A 13,809-nucleotide genomic window follows, 5' to 3' on the forward strand; every position below is an offset into this window, starting at 1 on the left:
ACAAACCGGCAACTGGAGACTGAATTAGCTCTGAGAGTTGTTTACCTAGGTGAAGGTGTCTCAGAGCAGTCGTCTCGATCCCACCATGCTGTTGTCTAAAACACCAAAGCAGGGTACCAATAAGCAAGCATATACATATTTGACTTCTGCAATCGAGATCCAGAGTGAAATAGCAATATGCAATTACAGAGCTCCCCTGCAATTATTGCCAGTATGAAGGAGAGAGACTGTCAACAGTCGGGGTTTTCTGCTGTCCTGCAGAGTGAAACTCCCCGTGGTGTTGCTGTACCGAGTGACATGTCGTGGCATGCTCTCGGCCCACCGTATGCACCACGAGTGAAAGTAAAGCTATTTCTGCTTCATTAGAGTTGCAACTGACACCTCCAGAGCTGATATATTCTCAGGTAGGGCATGGACATCTTTGATGACAACGTGTTTGGCATTTATGCAGTCCCACGCAGGCCCAGCTTTTCTGACCAAGTAGTCAGTTTCAGTTTTCTTTTTAAACATAGACTCTCTTTAATCTTTAATGTTGGACCTGTGGCCTAGCGGTTGACACACGAGTCCCCACAAGTTTAGACTTTATGCGCAAATTGGCAATGAGGGTTTGATTCCAGATGTTTTATAGTGTTTTTTAATTCATTTTTTAAAGATCCATTAAAAGTGAACAGGAAACAAATCGGTAAAGTTCCGCGAGCTGGGACTCGAACTCGGGACGTCCGAAGCGCAACGATGCTACATGTCGGCGTGCTGCTCATGAGGCTATTGATGCTGACATGTTTTACAGTTCTGTCACTCCAAGTCATTTCCTGTCATCTCTCGATTATACTATCAATAAAAGTGAATGATACATTGATACCATTGTCGTGACTGTATTAAAAATATTTTTCCGTAATTGGAAAAAAAGCTGAAATGGAAAAAAAGATGAAAAACTTAAACTTATTTCAGTTCATTAATTGCCAAGGCAACATTTCTAATGTATAATTTGAAACAATAAAATGACTAAACTAGAACTTTTGAAAATAGTAATTGAAATAAAGCTGAAATAAAATAAAATATAAATATTGGATAAAAAAAATGCAGCTTCAATGAAAAGTAAAGCTATATATAAATATATTTGAAAGAAAACATAAAAATGAGAAGCACATCAAATTACTGAAATGTAGGCCTATGTTAAATGACTAAAATAAACTGAATATAAAAATAAAAGCTAATTCAAAATAATAATCAATACTATAATGGTAGACAAACAATAGCAAAATTACACTGATTGGTGTCATATCAGTTATAAGCAAAACATTTTTTTTTAAATCTGCATATATTTATCTCCATTACCTGGATATTTAATTGTTTGTGCTCATTTTTCTATATTTTTACATTCAGATTATCTTTAACATCCTCTAATGTTCACTTAAAGTTAATCTGTAAAAAAAGCTATTAATTTGATAACACTGGTAAATCATCAAATCTCAAAACGAATGTTTATTTTTATACTGTGCGGCTTTATAATGTTGCAATGACTAAATTCACTTTTATTTACAGTTTTAGTGTTTTGTTTATCATTTATTTTGATAAAATACTTGTCATTACTAATGTTTTTTTTTCCTCCCTGGAGGTTGTAATCATACCATCAGTTACGCAATAGCTCGGTAAGATCACCCAGAGAGCGAATGAACACGGTCATCCTAGAACCCCACTGTATCAATTATTGGCTTGCAGGTTTGGTTTCCATTAATTGTGCTAGTGTCATTGCTTTGATTGGAGTGAATCACGGCTCTGTGCATTTTAGATGATAGTGGCATCATAGTTTGACAATTGTACATTATTTCATCTCGCTGAACTGTCGGTGCTTGTACTTAGAGTACAATTATCTCCGAGCCGCCATCAGCATCTCAACACATCCAGAGCTAATACATAATTCATGCTGGTTATAAGTGTTTATTTTATCCTAAAGCACAACAGCTTCTGTAACATTCTCTCACAGTTTTAATGTATGGCCATGGAAATAAGCTTGTTTCTATGATTTGGTAATTGTTTTTTTAATTAATTTTAAAGATATGATGTTTTGCTCATCCCTATATTATATCTAGTAAAACTGTATTGTCCATTTCATATTATCTTTTTCACTGGCAGCTGAATACAGTAGGCTTGCTTGAGTCTATTTATTTTCCCATGGCTATGTGGAATGCAGTGTGTCCCAGTCCAGGGATTCGCAGAAGGTCTGGAGGCCCTGCTAAAGTCGAGAGGGTACACACGGAAACGCCTCCTAATGTGGGTCAGTGCGGATTCAGAGTAGACCGCCAACTCTGTGCCCCTCGTTCATGACACACTCATGCATTATATAGATACTTTCATTTGAAACTATCCTTGCTATCCCATTTGAATGATTTTTAGACAGTAATTGAATTGAGATATTCAAGCCCCACATTGAAAATGTATGTATGAAGGTTTATTTATCTGTCACAATTTGTGTTGGAGATTGTGAGTGGTGTGTGGCACAGTCACATTTCATATCAGTCCTTTGAAGCTGATGGTAACTAAAAGAAACTTATTTATGCGGTGTCATAATATGTTGTCCCAACTGTCGGCTCAGAAAATGTGGGCGCTGGCAGTGTTTCAAAATTATAATGGTGCCAACTGTTAGAGTGCATCAGTATGGAATACAACAAGACTGTGTTTTGTGCTACTCATCAGATTTTTAAGATGTATAGGATTTGTGTAGCTCATTGAATAAGCAGGCATGGTAGCAAGTTAAATTCCTGTTTAATTCCTACTTCAGTCCATTAGCAAACAGCTAATAATGTTCTCAAATATAATCTATTTTATTCAGCATTAAAGGGGTCATATGATGCGATTTCAAGTTTTCTTTTCTCTTTGGAGTGTTGCAAGCTGTTTGTGCATAAATAAGATCCCTGAAGTTGCAAAGACTAAAGTCTCAAAACCAAAGAGATATTCTTTATAAAAGTTAAGACTCAACCACGCCCACCTAAAATGGCTCATTCAAACACGCCCCCACATGTCTACGTCACGGTGTGGGGAGATTTGCAAAACGCCACCCAAACGTATACGCAATGAAAGAGGGCGTGATTTTTATTCTCGCTGTGGTATTGTTGCTGCTGCCGGCACCATGTCCTGGAGATGCTGTGTTTCGTTGTGAAAGCAAAACTACTTTGTTTGGGCTTCCAAAAGAGGACACAACTAGAAATCAGTGGTTAAGTTGTATTTACAACACTGTTCCAGAACAGTTCAACCCAAATATTCGAGTGTGTGCAGCACATTTTACAGAGGACTATTTACTGAACCTGAGCCTGACTATTTCCTAAACCTGTAGCCTGCCAGCTGTGCTCAAAGACTGTTTCTATAAAGTGGGGCAATTCCAACTTTGCAAGGACAGTCTGGCGCTTCTGACTCACAGCCTGTAAGTATGTTTTCATATTTAAAGAATTTGCCACTGACGATTCAAATGCGAGTTTTAGAGTAGAGTAGTGCTTGTTGTTTGTAATTTCTCCGATCACAAATGCAGACATGGTAATGTTTGTAAAAAGACAGTATAAGTCATTATAATCAGTAATTATGTCCCCACTGGATGCAACAAATGCCTCGTTTGTAATGGGTTTTATTGTTTTTTGTCGTCGCGCCAGGACACGCCATCACAATACGGTAAGGGGCATAACATTTCCGTCTCACGCTTGAGGTATTCAGCCAATCACAACGCACCGGATAGCTGGCCAATCAGAGCACGCCTCGGTTCTCAGAACGATGAGCTTTGTAAAAATCGGCGCGTTTCAGAAAAGCGGGGCTTAAAGGAGCAACAATAATGTACAGTATGTGGAAAATAATGTGTTTTTTTAACCTTAAACCGCATAAACACATTGTATTACACCAAATACACAAAATAATGTTCTTTTTAGCAACGTCATATGACCCCTTTAATTTGATCAAAATTGACGGTAAAGACGTTTATAATGTCACAGAAAATTTAGGTTTTAAATAAACCTTGTTATTTTGATCTGTTTTACTGTATTTTTTAGATCAAATAAATGCTGTCTTGGTGAGCGTAACACACGCGCACACACACAAAACCTGGCCAAACTATCAAGATTTTGGCATTTATCAAGGTATAGAAATATTGCTTATGATTGACAGAATTTCTGTTTATTCAATGACACAAAATGTATTAAAAAAAAATGATTAAAACAGTTTAAATAATGTATGTTGAATTGATGCATTCCTCTATATTCAATATCACAATACTAATACATTTTTAAAATATTATTAAAAAATTAAATTATTCTTTAATTAGATAGTTAAAATTATGGCTGGGTGATAAATCGATAACGATTATCATCGTGATATAATATTCCTGGATAAAACGATAATGAGAGTTCGATATAATGATTATGTGCCAAAAGTGGAACGAAAGAGTGCTACTCATTTGAATCGCACCACATGGACCGTTTATCCGCTTGGTTCAAAGTTCAAACGGAACTGTATCCGCCTAGAGCAGCCTTAGCTTGGCTAGTCCTTCCAACATTTACCGCTGACTCTGATGTCTCTGTTGTGATTAAACATGAGATACAATTTGTTTTGGGTATATTTAACAGGCATTCGTGGTCTCATGAATCTATTATTTGTTCCTGGTCATATCGTTTTGGCTGAGCACAAAGTTATGTTTAACTTTATATATTTATTTTGAACTTTACTGTAGTACAGCGCTGACTTTGTAGCATACGTTTGACTGAATTGTTTGCTTTTGTCTTTATTTCCTCTTATATAAGCCTCTTATAATGTGTACTTATACTTTTATAATGCCTATTATTGTTAATTAAAACTGTCATTTAACAAAAAGAGGCAGAGTTGTGTGCTTATTGTCACACCTTATCGTCGATCGCTACTTTTCCCGGCATACACCATGCCTATCAAGTAAGAGTACTGTTCTCGTACTGTTGGCGGTGGAAGCGTAAGCTGGATCAGGGTGTTCGGTCCCGAATCGTACCATACTGTACTGTACTGACCCGTACTGCTCGAGCCATTTGTCACGTTCTGGCCATAAAGCGTAGTTTAAAACCACAATTAACCATCTGATTTCTACAACTTTCACTTTGGAGCAAAAATCTGATTTTAAACCTGAAAGAAGTAAAACAAATTTTTACATTTATTGTGATAATTATCGACTGACATAAAAAAAAATTAAAAAAAAGTTTTTATTTATTTATTTATTTATTTTTTGGCCATATTGCCCAGCTGTAGTTAAAATTATGTACCAGAACAGCTTGATTTTTGGTGGAACCTCTAGATGGGGTGACTTTCTGTGAAGATTTTCCTTTACAGTTCAGCTTTGATGTGGAGGCTGTGATTTTGTTTTTCTTGATTTGTTTGCTCAAGCCCAGTCTTTCTCAAGGTCAGTTCACTGCTTTCTCTGAAGATTAGAAAAATAAGTGCATTGAATGGATCTAATGCAATAGATTGAGAGGATAAATTTAGACCAAGGGTGTTTTCAGTGTTGAAATTTCAGGTAACACAGTACTTGTTGTGGCTCTCTGGGAAATTGTCAAGTTGCTATGGTTTCCGTGTTTTACCAGGGACAGTCTACCACTAAAACTGATTAAACCGATCTACATCCTGCACTGCGGTGAACACACAACACTGGCTACAGCTACTTTAGTTTAATCAAACCAGTCAGAGACCTAAACTACACAGCAAACTATGAATGGTCTTGAAGGTTATGCAGGACAACAGCATTTCCTAGTTTATCGCCTGCCAAAAGAAAAATAATATTGTGAAGTGCATTTAAATAAGTTTTCTTATTTCTTATATATATATATATATATATACACAAACTGTGGTGGCAAAGCTGAATTTTCAGTCTTCTGTGTCACATGATCTTTCAGAAATCATTCTAATATGCTGATTTGCTGCTCAAGAAACATTTTTATTATCATACTTGTGTTTCTTAACCTTTTTGTGGAAATCATGATAAACTACAATTCAAAAGTATGTGGTGAGATTAAAAAACTAATCAAAATATAATATTCATAATAAGGTGTCTGTTTAAAATAGATAAACAAATCAAATAAATGTAGCCATGATGAGCATAAGATAATTCTTTCAAAAAAGAATTATAAGAATTTTGACTGGTAGTGTATATTTTTGTTGTTGTTGTTGATGTTAGTGTTATAATTTATTATTATAATTTATTCATTAGGTTTATGCAGACCAACATTTCCTTATCAGTTTATTTTTATTATTATTAATAATTTTGCTATTGTTAATAATAATAATAATAATTTATGTATTTAATATTTGAATTAATTATTACTAATTTATTAATATAAATTAATATGATTTATTATATTTTATTGATTACTATGCAAATTAAAGCACCACCACTAAAAATATCGAAATAAAAAATACAAGAATTGCTTTTTGAGTCAATGTCAGTATACTTCGGCTAGTTGGTTGTTGGACGACAAATCAATTAGTAGTCCAACGTGACCCGTCTCTGTTTGAAACCTGGCGTGGAAACTAGTGTGTAAATTGGGAAAAAATGTTGATGTTATAGCTCTCTGCTTCCAAAGTGTAGTTAGACCACTACTGCTAATTAAAAAAATGCTAATTATAGCAAATACCAATATTGCACTATGGTCTGAACCATATCCCTAATATTTTTGGAAACGCTTGCAGAGTGATGGAGAATGATGTGAGTGTAAGCAGACACCAGTGCTCGATATTCTGTCCGTGTTCAGAGGCAGTTTAGCGTGTTGGAGGGCTGTCTGTCAGCAAAGCGTGTAGATGTCATTATGTTGCTATACTCGTCATTGTTTACTGCCGAGAGGAGGAAGGAGAGTGCTCTTTCTACAGGATTACATTGTTCCCGTGCCGAGCACTTAGTCATTCATGACTGCAGCTGCTCGCTGAGACCAGAGGCTCTTGTTCAGAATAAACATATTCAATCCACACTACTTTGAAAACACCAGCACAGATTGAAGTAGTCAGATATCTTGACCTGTGAGTGACGGCATGACAGACGTGTGTCGGCGCAAAGTGCTTGTACGCTAATGAATCCAGGTGTTAAAGCTGATTTAAAGTCTAATTTATGTAATGTAGAAGCTTTCAGAAGTTTGCAGCGAATACCTCCGACTCTGGGCTTCTCGTTAGTACATTTTTTCAACACTCTGGATGCATTTCTGATGCAGTTAATGAATGGTTTTAGTGGAAGAGGTGTTAAAGGACCATGCGTAATTAAATTCTTTAGTGTTAGCTGTGAAAATTAGCTCTTGACAGAATGATGTTCTGAGCAAGCTGTCTGTGTGTTTGGTGTCATTGAGTCCTTGCGTTTTGGATTATTAAATATTTTTGCTGATTTTAATTTAGCTTTTAACTACCAATAGTAGTGTGGGATAGTAAAGGCTTACAGTGAAAATAAGCAATTGCCTGTTTATTCTAGAAAGTGCATGTAAATGTATATATGAGCAGTTAGGGATGTAACTATTCACTCAACTCACGATTCTGTTCTATTCACGATTTTGATTTCACAATTCGTTTTTCTCACGTATTTTTTATTTTTTTTTGACAAAATGAGATTGAAGACATTATACAGTAAATGAAAAGGTGTCCTTTTATTAGGCTATTGCTTCATGTTCCTTTTATGAAATTGAAATATAACAAAACTAAATTGAAATTTTAAAACAAACCCCAAATCAAATAAGTAAGTTACACAAAGAAAATAATTCTCTTCATATAAACAAACTAAGGCTTTGTCTGTGCTCTTTCCATTTAAAATTAGAGGCAACCACTGCATTTTAATCACGATCCAAACAAGGATGCAGCATACATGCAGCATGAGCAGTTTTTAATATAAATTAGACTGTATAATTTCGAAGTTTGACTTTAGTTTTGTGGAATTATACTACATTAAACATATCTGAACAAAACTGCAGATGAGCTGAATGAGATGCAAATTCAAATGAACAGCAATGATATAGTGTTTCCTGGGTTACCGCTGTAAAACAAAGCAGAGCTGTGCTTATGAACACTACTTTAATATGCATCGTTCAGAGGCAAGATGAAAAGAAAATATCACGTAAACTTTTCTAAAGACAGTCAGTTCCCCTCAGAGATATATTCATATAAACTCCTACTCCAATTGTATTGCGATTTGTTTGGCATTCTCAACCGATTTGAATCGTATTTGTCGTATCACATATTTTAATCAATTTTCAACCGGCTCGCGGTTCATTATTATATCCCTATGAGCAGTATCACAATATTACACTCGTAGCAGCGCAATATAGCTGTATGTCAGCACGACTGTGATTTGGCCGCAGGTAATCGTAGCCGTACTGATATACAGCCATATCGCACTGCTACGAGTGTAATATTGCGTTTTTTACAACAATTTGATGGCGCGAGTGTGTAAATATGTAAGAAACAGCAACGGAGTGTCTTTAAAAACCTTTTGTGCAGAACTACTTCCCTCCGCCACAGATTAAAATCTCAAGTTGACAGTTTAACAGTTGAGCCTAAGCTTCCATCACTAATTCAAAAACATCACTTTAGAACTAGGAACGTTGAGTTGCTTTATTGAAAACCTATTGTATCACTATATTAAAAGCTCACTGTATTAGAGTAGAGTATTAAGATAGAGAGATGGACTGAGCGAGTGTGATTACCTGCATCTGATACAGCATTCATTCTTCAGTTCAATATTCTCATATTCACAATAAATCATTACTTTGAATGGCTGCTGAGGAAAGTGATATCTTTGTTGTACTATCCTTTCATCTGTTACTTCCTTGTATACAACCCTGTTTCAGTCTCTGTCATTATAAAAGTCTTTACTGCCGACTCACTCATAAAAATAGTCCAATTATAGTGGATTGGGTGTCTGACATGACACTCGCTGTGAGAAATACTGCAAATGGCGTGATACAGATGGTGAAATGGTTGGATTTCTGTTATCACTAGAATATTGCACGCCTGGAAAAGGCTCTCAGCCAATCAGATTTGAGGATCAGAAAGAACTGTGTGTGTTTGTGTATATATTGTATGATTGTTTCAAAAAGTCCACAATACGGTGATGGTCAATGCTAGTCATTGTTTATTTTTATTTATATATATATATATATATATATATATATATATATATATATATATATATATATATATATATATATATATATATATTAAAGGAATGACTGTTATAATGTACTACATTATAACATTTTCGAAAATATATACAATTAGATAAAACCTTCTAATATTTTTATTTTATTATTATGTTTAAGAAAAACAATTTGCATAATGCTATATTATATCTTAAAAGCTCTCCTTGAACTCTTGTGTTTCCCTGGCTATAGATCAGTGGTTCTCAACCTTTTTTTCCACCGGGCCGCACTATGGTCCAAGTGCAAGTCTCACGGGCCGCACGCATGTCATTTACATATTACGTCATCAATACAAACAAACCAGATTTATAATTTTATTTATAGCCTAAATATTATGGTCTCTAAACGATTACATTTATTGAAATAAATAAATAAATAATTCTACTCACCATTGATAAAACACCTGATGCTGTCGGGAGCTGACCAATTTTGTGAAATTCTGCTCAAAAGGAGTAACAGCACAATGAAGTTGCGATTGTAAGTTGCAGTCTGTAAGACGCGCACGGAAGCTTGATTTGACACGCGACATTGCAGAAATGTAGCCTTGATCCAAATTTGGAAAGCACTTTCGAATTTAATAATCTGAGGTTCTCTCGAGAGATGTTTTGCCACATTTCTGTAATTAAGGATGATTGCTGCTTAGTAAAGTATGGGTGTTTCTTTTTGCAATCCGTGATCGCGTGCAGTTGCTAATGCGTGAAATCGCTTTCTTATGTGCGCTGTTTTACCGGTTTCACTTTCGCTTTCGAAATCGATCAAGTTCAGCACGGCCCGCGAATGCCCCACCTTGGCGCCGGCCCTGATTCAGCATGGTGGGCCGCATTTGGATTCGTGACGGGCCGCATGCGGGCCACGGGTTGAGAACCACTGCTATAGATGGTAAACAAGTCAACCATCTGTTTAAGTCTGTATTTATAACTAAACTGCATTAGTCCCTATAGGGTGGGTTATTTATTTATTTAGTTTCTTTTTACCACACTCATGTGAATATTTTCTTTTTTCTTTTACAGAGGAAATCAAGGCGGAATCTGAGAAATTAAGGTAAGTCGATATCTTACGCCACACCCCAGCTGTTGAGATATTGAAAATGTATTTCAAAATCCCCATTTATTGTTGTCAGCTTCAATGATTGTAATGCAGCGCTGACATTTTCCAGAGAGTAACCACACGCGGCCACACTTTGTGTTTGGCTGCTGCCCTGCCCTCATTGTGATTTGTGAGTGTGTGTTCAGTGCCGATGAAAAACACCCCTCACAGCCTGTGTTGTTAATGTGCTTGGAGACCTTGCTGTGTGACTAGGACACAGGAATGAGACGTACAATGCTCAGGGCTTTCTGGAGGGCCAGGGCAGCCCATACAGAGGCCCTTCATCTCAGACGCCTCCTAGGGACAGCATTCATTCACCCTCTACATCCATTAATTCACAGCTCACCTGTTTCACCCCATCTGTCTCACTTTCACATCCATGTCTGTGTCTTTTGGTGTCTCTTCCCTTTGTTGTTTACAGATTTCTGTTTTGAAATGAAGGAGCACTCCTTCCAAACAATAGTTCAGTTTTTAGTACCAGTTTTTAATTAAAACACGATTTATCACAGCAAAACTCTTTGTGATTTTGAATCTGTAACTACACTTTGTCATAGAAACATAAATTTAGTAAGTATTTCAAGTGTTTGTTCAGTAAACTGTTCTGATGGATTCAGTAAGTGATTTGTTAGACTGATTCAAATCCTGTCTTTTCTCTTTGTCTTACATTTTTTCAAAAGAAAAAAAAAACATGAATACTTTTTAAAGTAAACTGTTAAAGGTGCTGTATGTAGAATTTTGACTCTACTAAAGCATAAAAATACCATAATATGTTTGTAGATATTTAAGAAACATGCTAAGTTAACATACTTGTTTATCTGAAAAACAATGCTACAGTCAGTTATTCTCCTTTGAAAATGTGCATTCCGGCCCGGAATATCTGTGTTTGTTATGGTTTGTGAAACCCGCCCACTGCCAGTTTACCCAATTGTATTTCTGCACCCCGGGTTGCCAGTTGGAGGAAAACACAGCGTATTTAATTTCATTCATCGGCATGTGCGCTCGTTCCTGTTGGTGTCGTTAATCTGGCAACCTGCGTGTGCGTCAAGTCTGAGGAGGAGGGGCCGGGTGAAAAAAAAAAAACGTTTCCAATATTTTGAATTTGGACTACAATACCGAGTTCAACCACTGGGTGTCAATCCTACATACAGCACCTTTAAGGCGGGTCATTAAGAGTCATGTATTCATGAATTAGACTACTCTGGTCATACAGTGTTTGTTTTTGTAGTTTGAATTTTTTGTTGTTTTTCACATTGAATTTGATATATATTGTATATATTGTAATATACACACACACACACACACACACACATACACAGGTGCATCTCAATAAATTAGAATGTCGTGGAAAAGTTTATTTATTTCAGTAATTCAACTCAAATTGTGAAACTTGTGTATTAAATAAATTCAATGCACACAGACTGAAGTAGTTTAAGTCTTTGGTTCTTTTAATTGTGATGATTTAGGCTCACATTTAACAAAAACCCACCAATTCACTATCTCAACAAATTCGAATACTTCATAAGACCAATAAAAAAAAACATTTTTAGTGACTTGTTGGCCTTCTGGAAAGTATGTTCATTTACTGTATATGTACTCAATATTTGGTAGGGGCTCCTTTTGCTTTAATTACTGCCTCAATTCGGCGTGGCATGGAGGTGATCAGTTTGTGGCACTGCTGAGGTGGTATGGAAGCACAGTTTTCTTTGACAGTGGCCTTCAGCTCATCTGCATTGTTGGGTCTGGTGTCTCTCATCTTCCTCTTGACAATACCCCATAGATTTTCTATGGGGTTCAGGTCAGGCGAGTTTGCTGGCCAGTCAAGCACAGTAACACCATGGTCATTGAACCAGCTTTTGGTACCTTTGGCAGTGTGGGCAAGTGCCAAGTCCTGCTGGAAAATGAAATCAGCATCTCCATAAAGCTTGTCAGCAGAAGGAAGCATGAAGTGTGCTAAAATTTCCTGGTAGATGGCTGCGGTGACTGTGGACTTCACAAAACAGTGGACCAACACCAGCAGATGACATGGCAGCCCAAATCATCACAGACTGTGGAAACGTCACTCTGGACTTCAAGCAACATGGATTCTGTGCCTCTCCACTCTTTCTCCAGACTCTGGGACCTTGATTTCCAAATGAAATGCAAAATTTACTTTCATCTGAAAAGAGGAATTTGGACCACTGAGCAACAGTCCAGTTCTTTTTCTCCACAGCCCAGGTAAGATGCTTCTGATGTTGTCTCTGGTTCAGAAGTGGCTTGGTAGCCCTTTTCCTGAAGACGTCTGAGCATGGTGACTCTTGATGCACTGACTCCAGCTTCAGTTCACTCCTTGTGAAGCTCTCACAAGTGTTTGAATCAGCTTTGCTTGACAGTATTCTCAAGCTTGCGGTCATCCCTGTTGCTTGTGCACCTTTTCCTACCCAAATTATTCCTTCCAGTCAACTTTGCATTTAATATGCTTTGATACAGCACTCTGTAAACAGCCACACCTTTCAGTAATGACCTTCTGTGACTTACCCTCTTTGTGGAGGGCGTCAATGATTGTCTTCTGGATCATTGCCAAGTCAGCAGTCTTCCCCATTATTGTGGTTTCAAAGAACAAGAGATACCTAGAATTTATACTGTATGGATGGTCATTTATTCAAACTCAAATGTAAATATTCTAATATTTTGAGATACTGATTTTTGACTTTCATGAGCTGTAAGCTCTAATCATCAAAATTAAAACAACATTTTTTTGAAATGTTTTACTTTACATGTAATGAATCTAAAATATATGAAAGTTTCACTTTTTGAAATAAGTTACAAGAAAAATAACTTTTTCACAACATTCTAATTTGAGATGCACGTGTGTGTGTGTGTGTGTGTGTGTGTGTGTGTGTGTGTATATATGTATGTGTGTGTCTGTGTGTGTGTATATATATATATATATATATAATATTATTAGTGCTGTCAATCGATTACAATTTTTTTATCGCGTTAATCACAGTCATGGACTGTGATTAATCATGATTAATCACAAATTTAAAATACTAGGATTTACCTGTAAATGTGTTGAAATAAAGAAATGCGTGACAAACTAGTTTAAGGAAACAGAACCTTTCACACTTCCGCCAGGTATGATACATAATCCTTATTATTCTTTTATCATTATTCTTTTGTTTTTATTCAGCCATTATCAGACTTTATACTGGCAATAAAACGTTTACCAAGCCACATCGCTTCAATCCCAGTATACATTTACCCAACTTATCAAAAGTGTTTCTAAATAAATACAACAAAACATTTCTTGCGACCTTACATGAAGTATTATGACAAAATGCTTTATGAAGAAGAATTGGACCTGTTCTGCAGCTGCATTAGAGCTAATATTAACATCATGCTTCATAAGACAATTTATGAGATTAATAGTACACTTTTACTCAGAACTCACTTCAAACCACCATTGAGTGTTTGTAATAACTTCCTTTTGCGATCACATGTGGAATTTGGTCGTTTACTGTTGTTAAAATATGCTATTTATAGCCTTTTATATAGCTGCACAAATTAGCATTTCAGA

At 36.2% G+C, this 13,809-nt stretch overlaps 1 protein-coding gene across 2 annotated transcripts in view; it reads left to right on the forward strand.

The window, feature by feature from the left end:
- The window catches only part of arfgef1 (ADP-ribosylation factor guanine nucleotide-exchange factor 1 (brefeldin A-inhibited)), a 73,032-nt gene that overhangs the window by 9,420 nt on the left and 49,803 nt on the right, over window positions 1-13,809 (forward strand). For both annotated transcript variants that reach the window (XM_058765058.1, XM_058765059.1), the window contains exon 2: window positions 10,178-10,208. In XM_058765058.1, coding sequence (XP_058621041.1) covers window positions 10,178-10,208 — 31 coding nt within the window. The remainder of the gene's footprint in view (window positions 1-10,177; window positions 10,209-13,809) is intronic.

This window comes from Onychostoma macrolepis, chromosome 24 (genome assembly GCF_012432095.1).
Source record: "Onychostoma macrolepis isolate SWU-2019 chromosome 24, ASM1243209v1, whole genome shotgun sequence".
NCBI classification, from domain to species: Eukaryota; Metazoa; Chordata; class Actinopteri; order Cypriniformes; family Cyprinidae; genus Onychostoma; species Onychostoma macrolepis.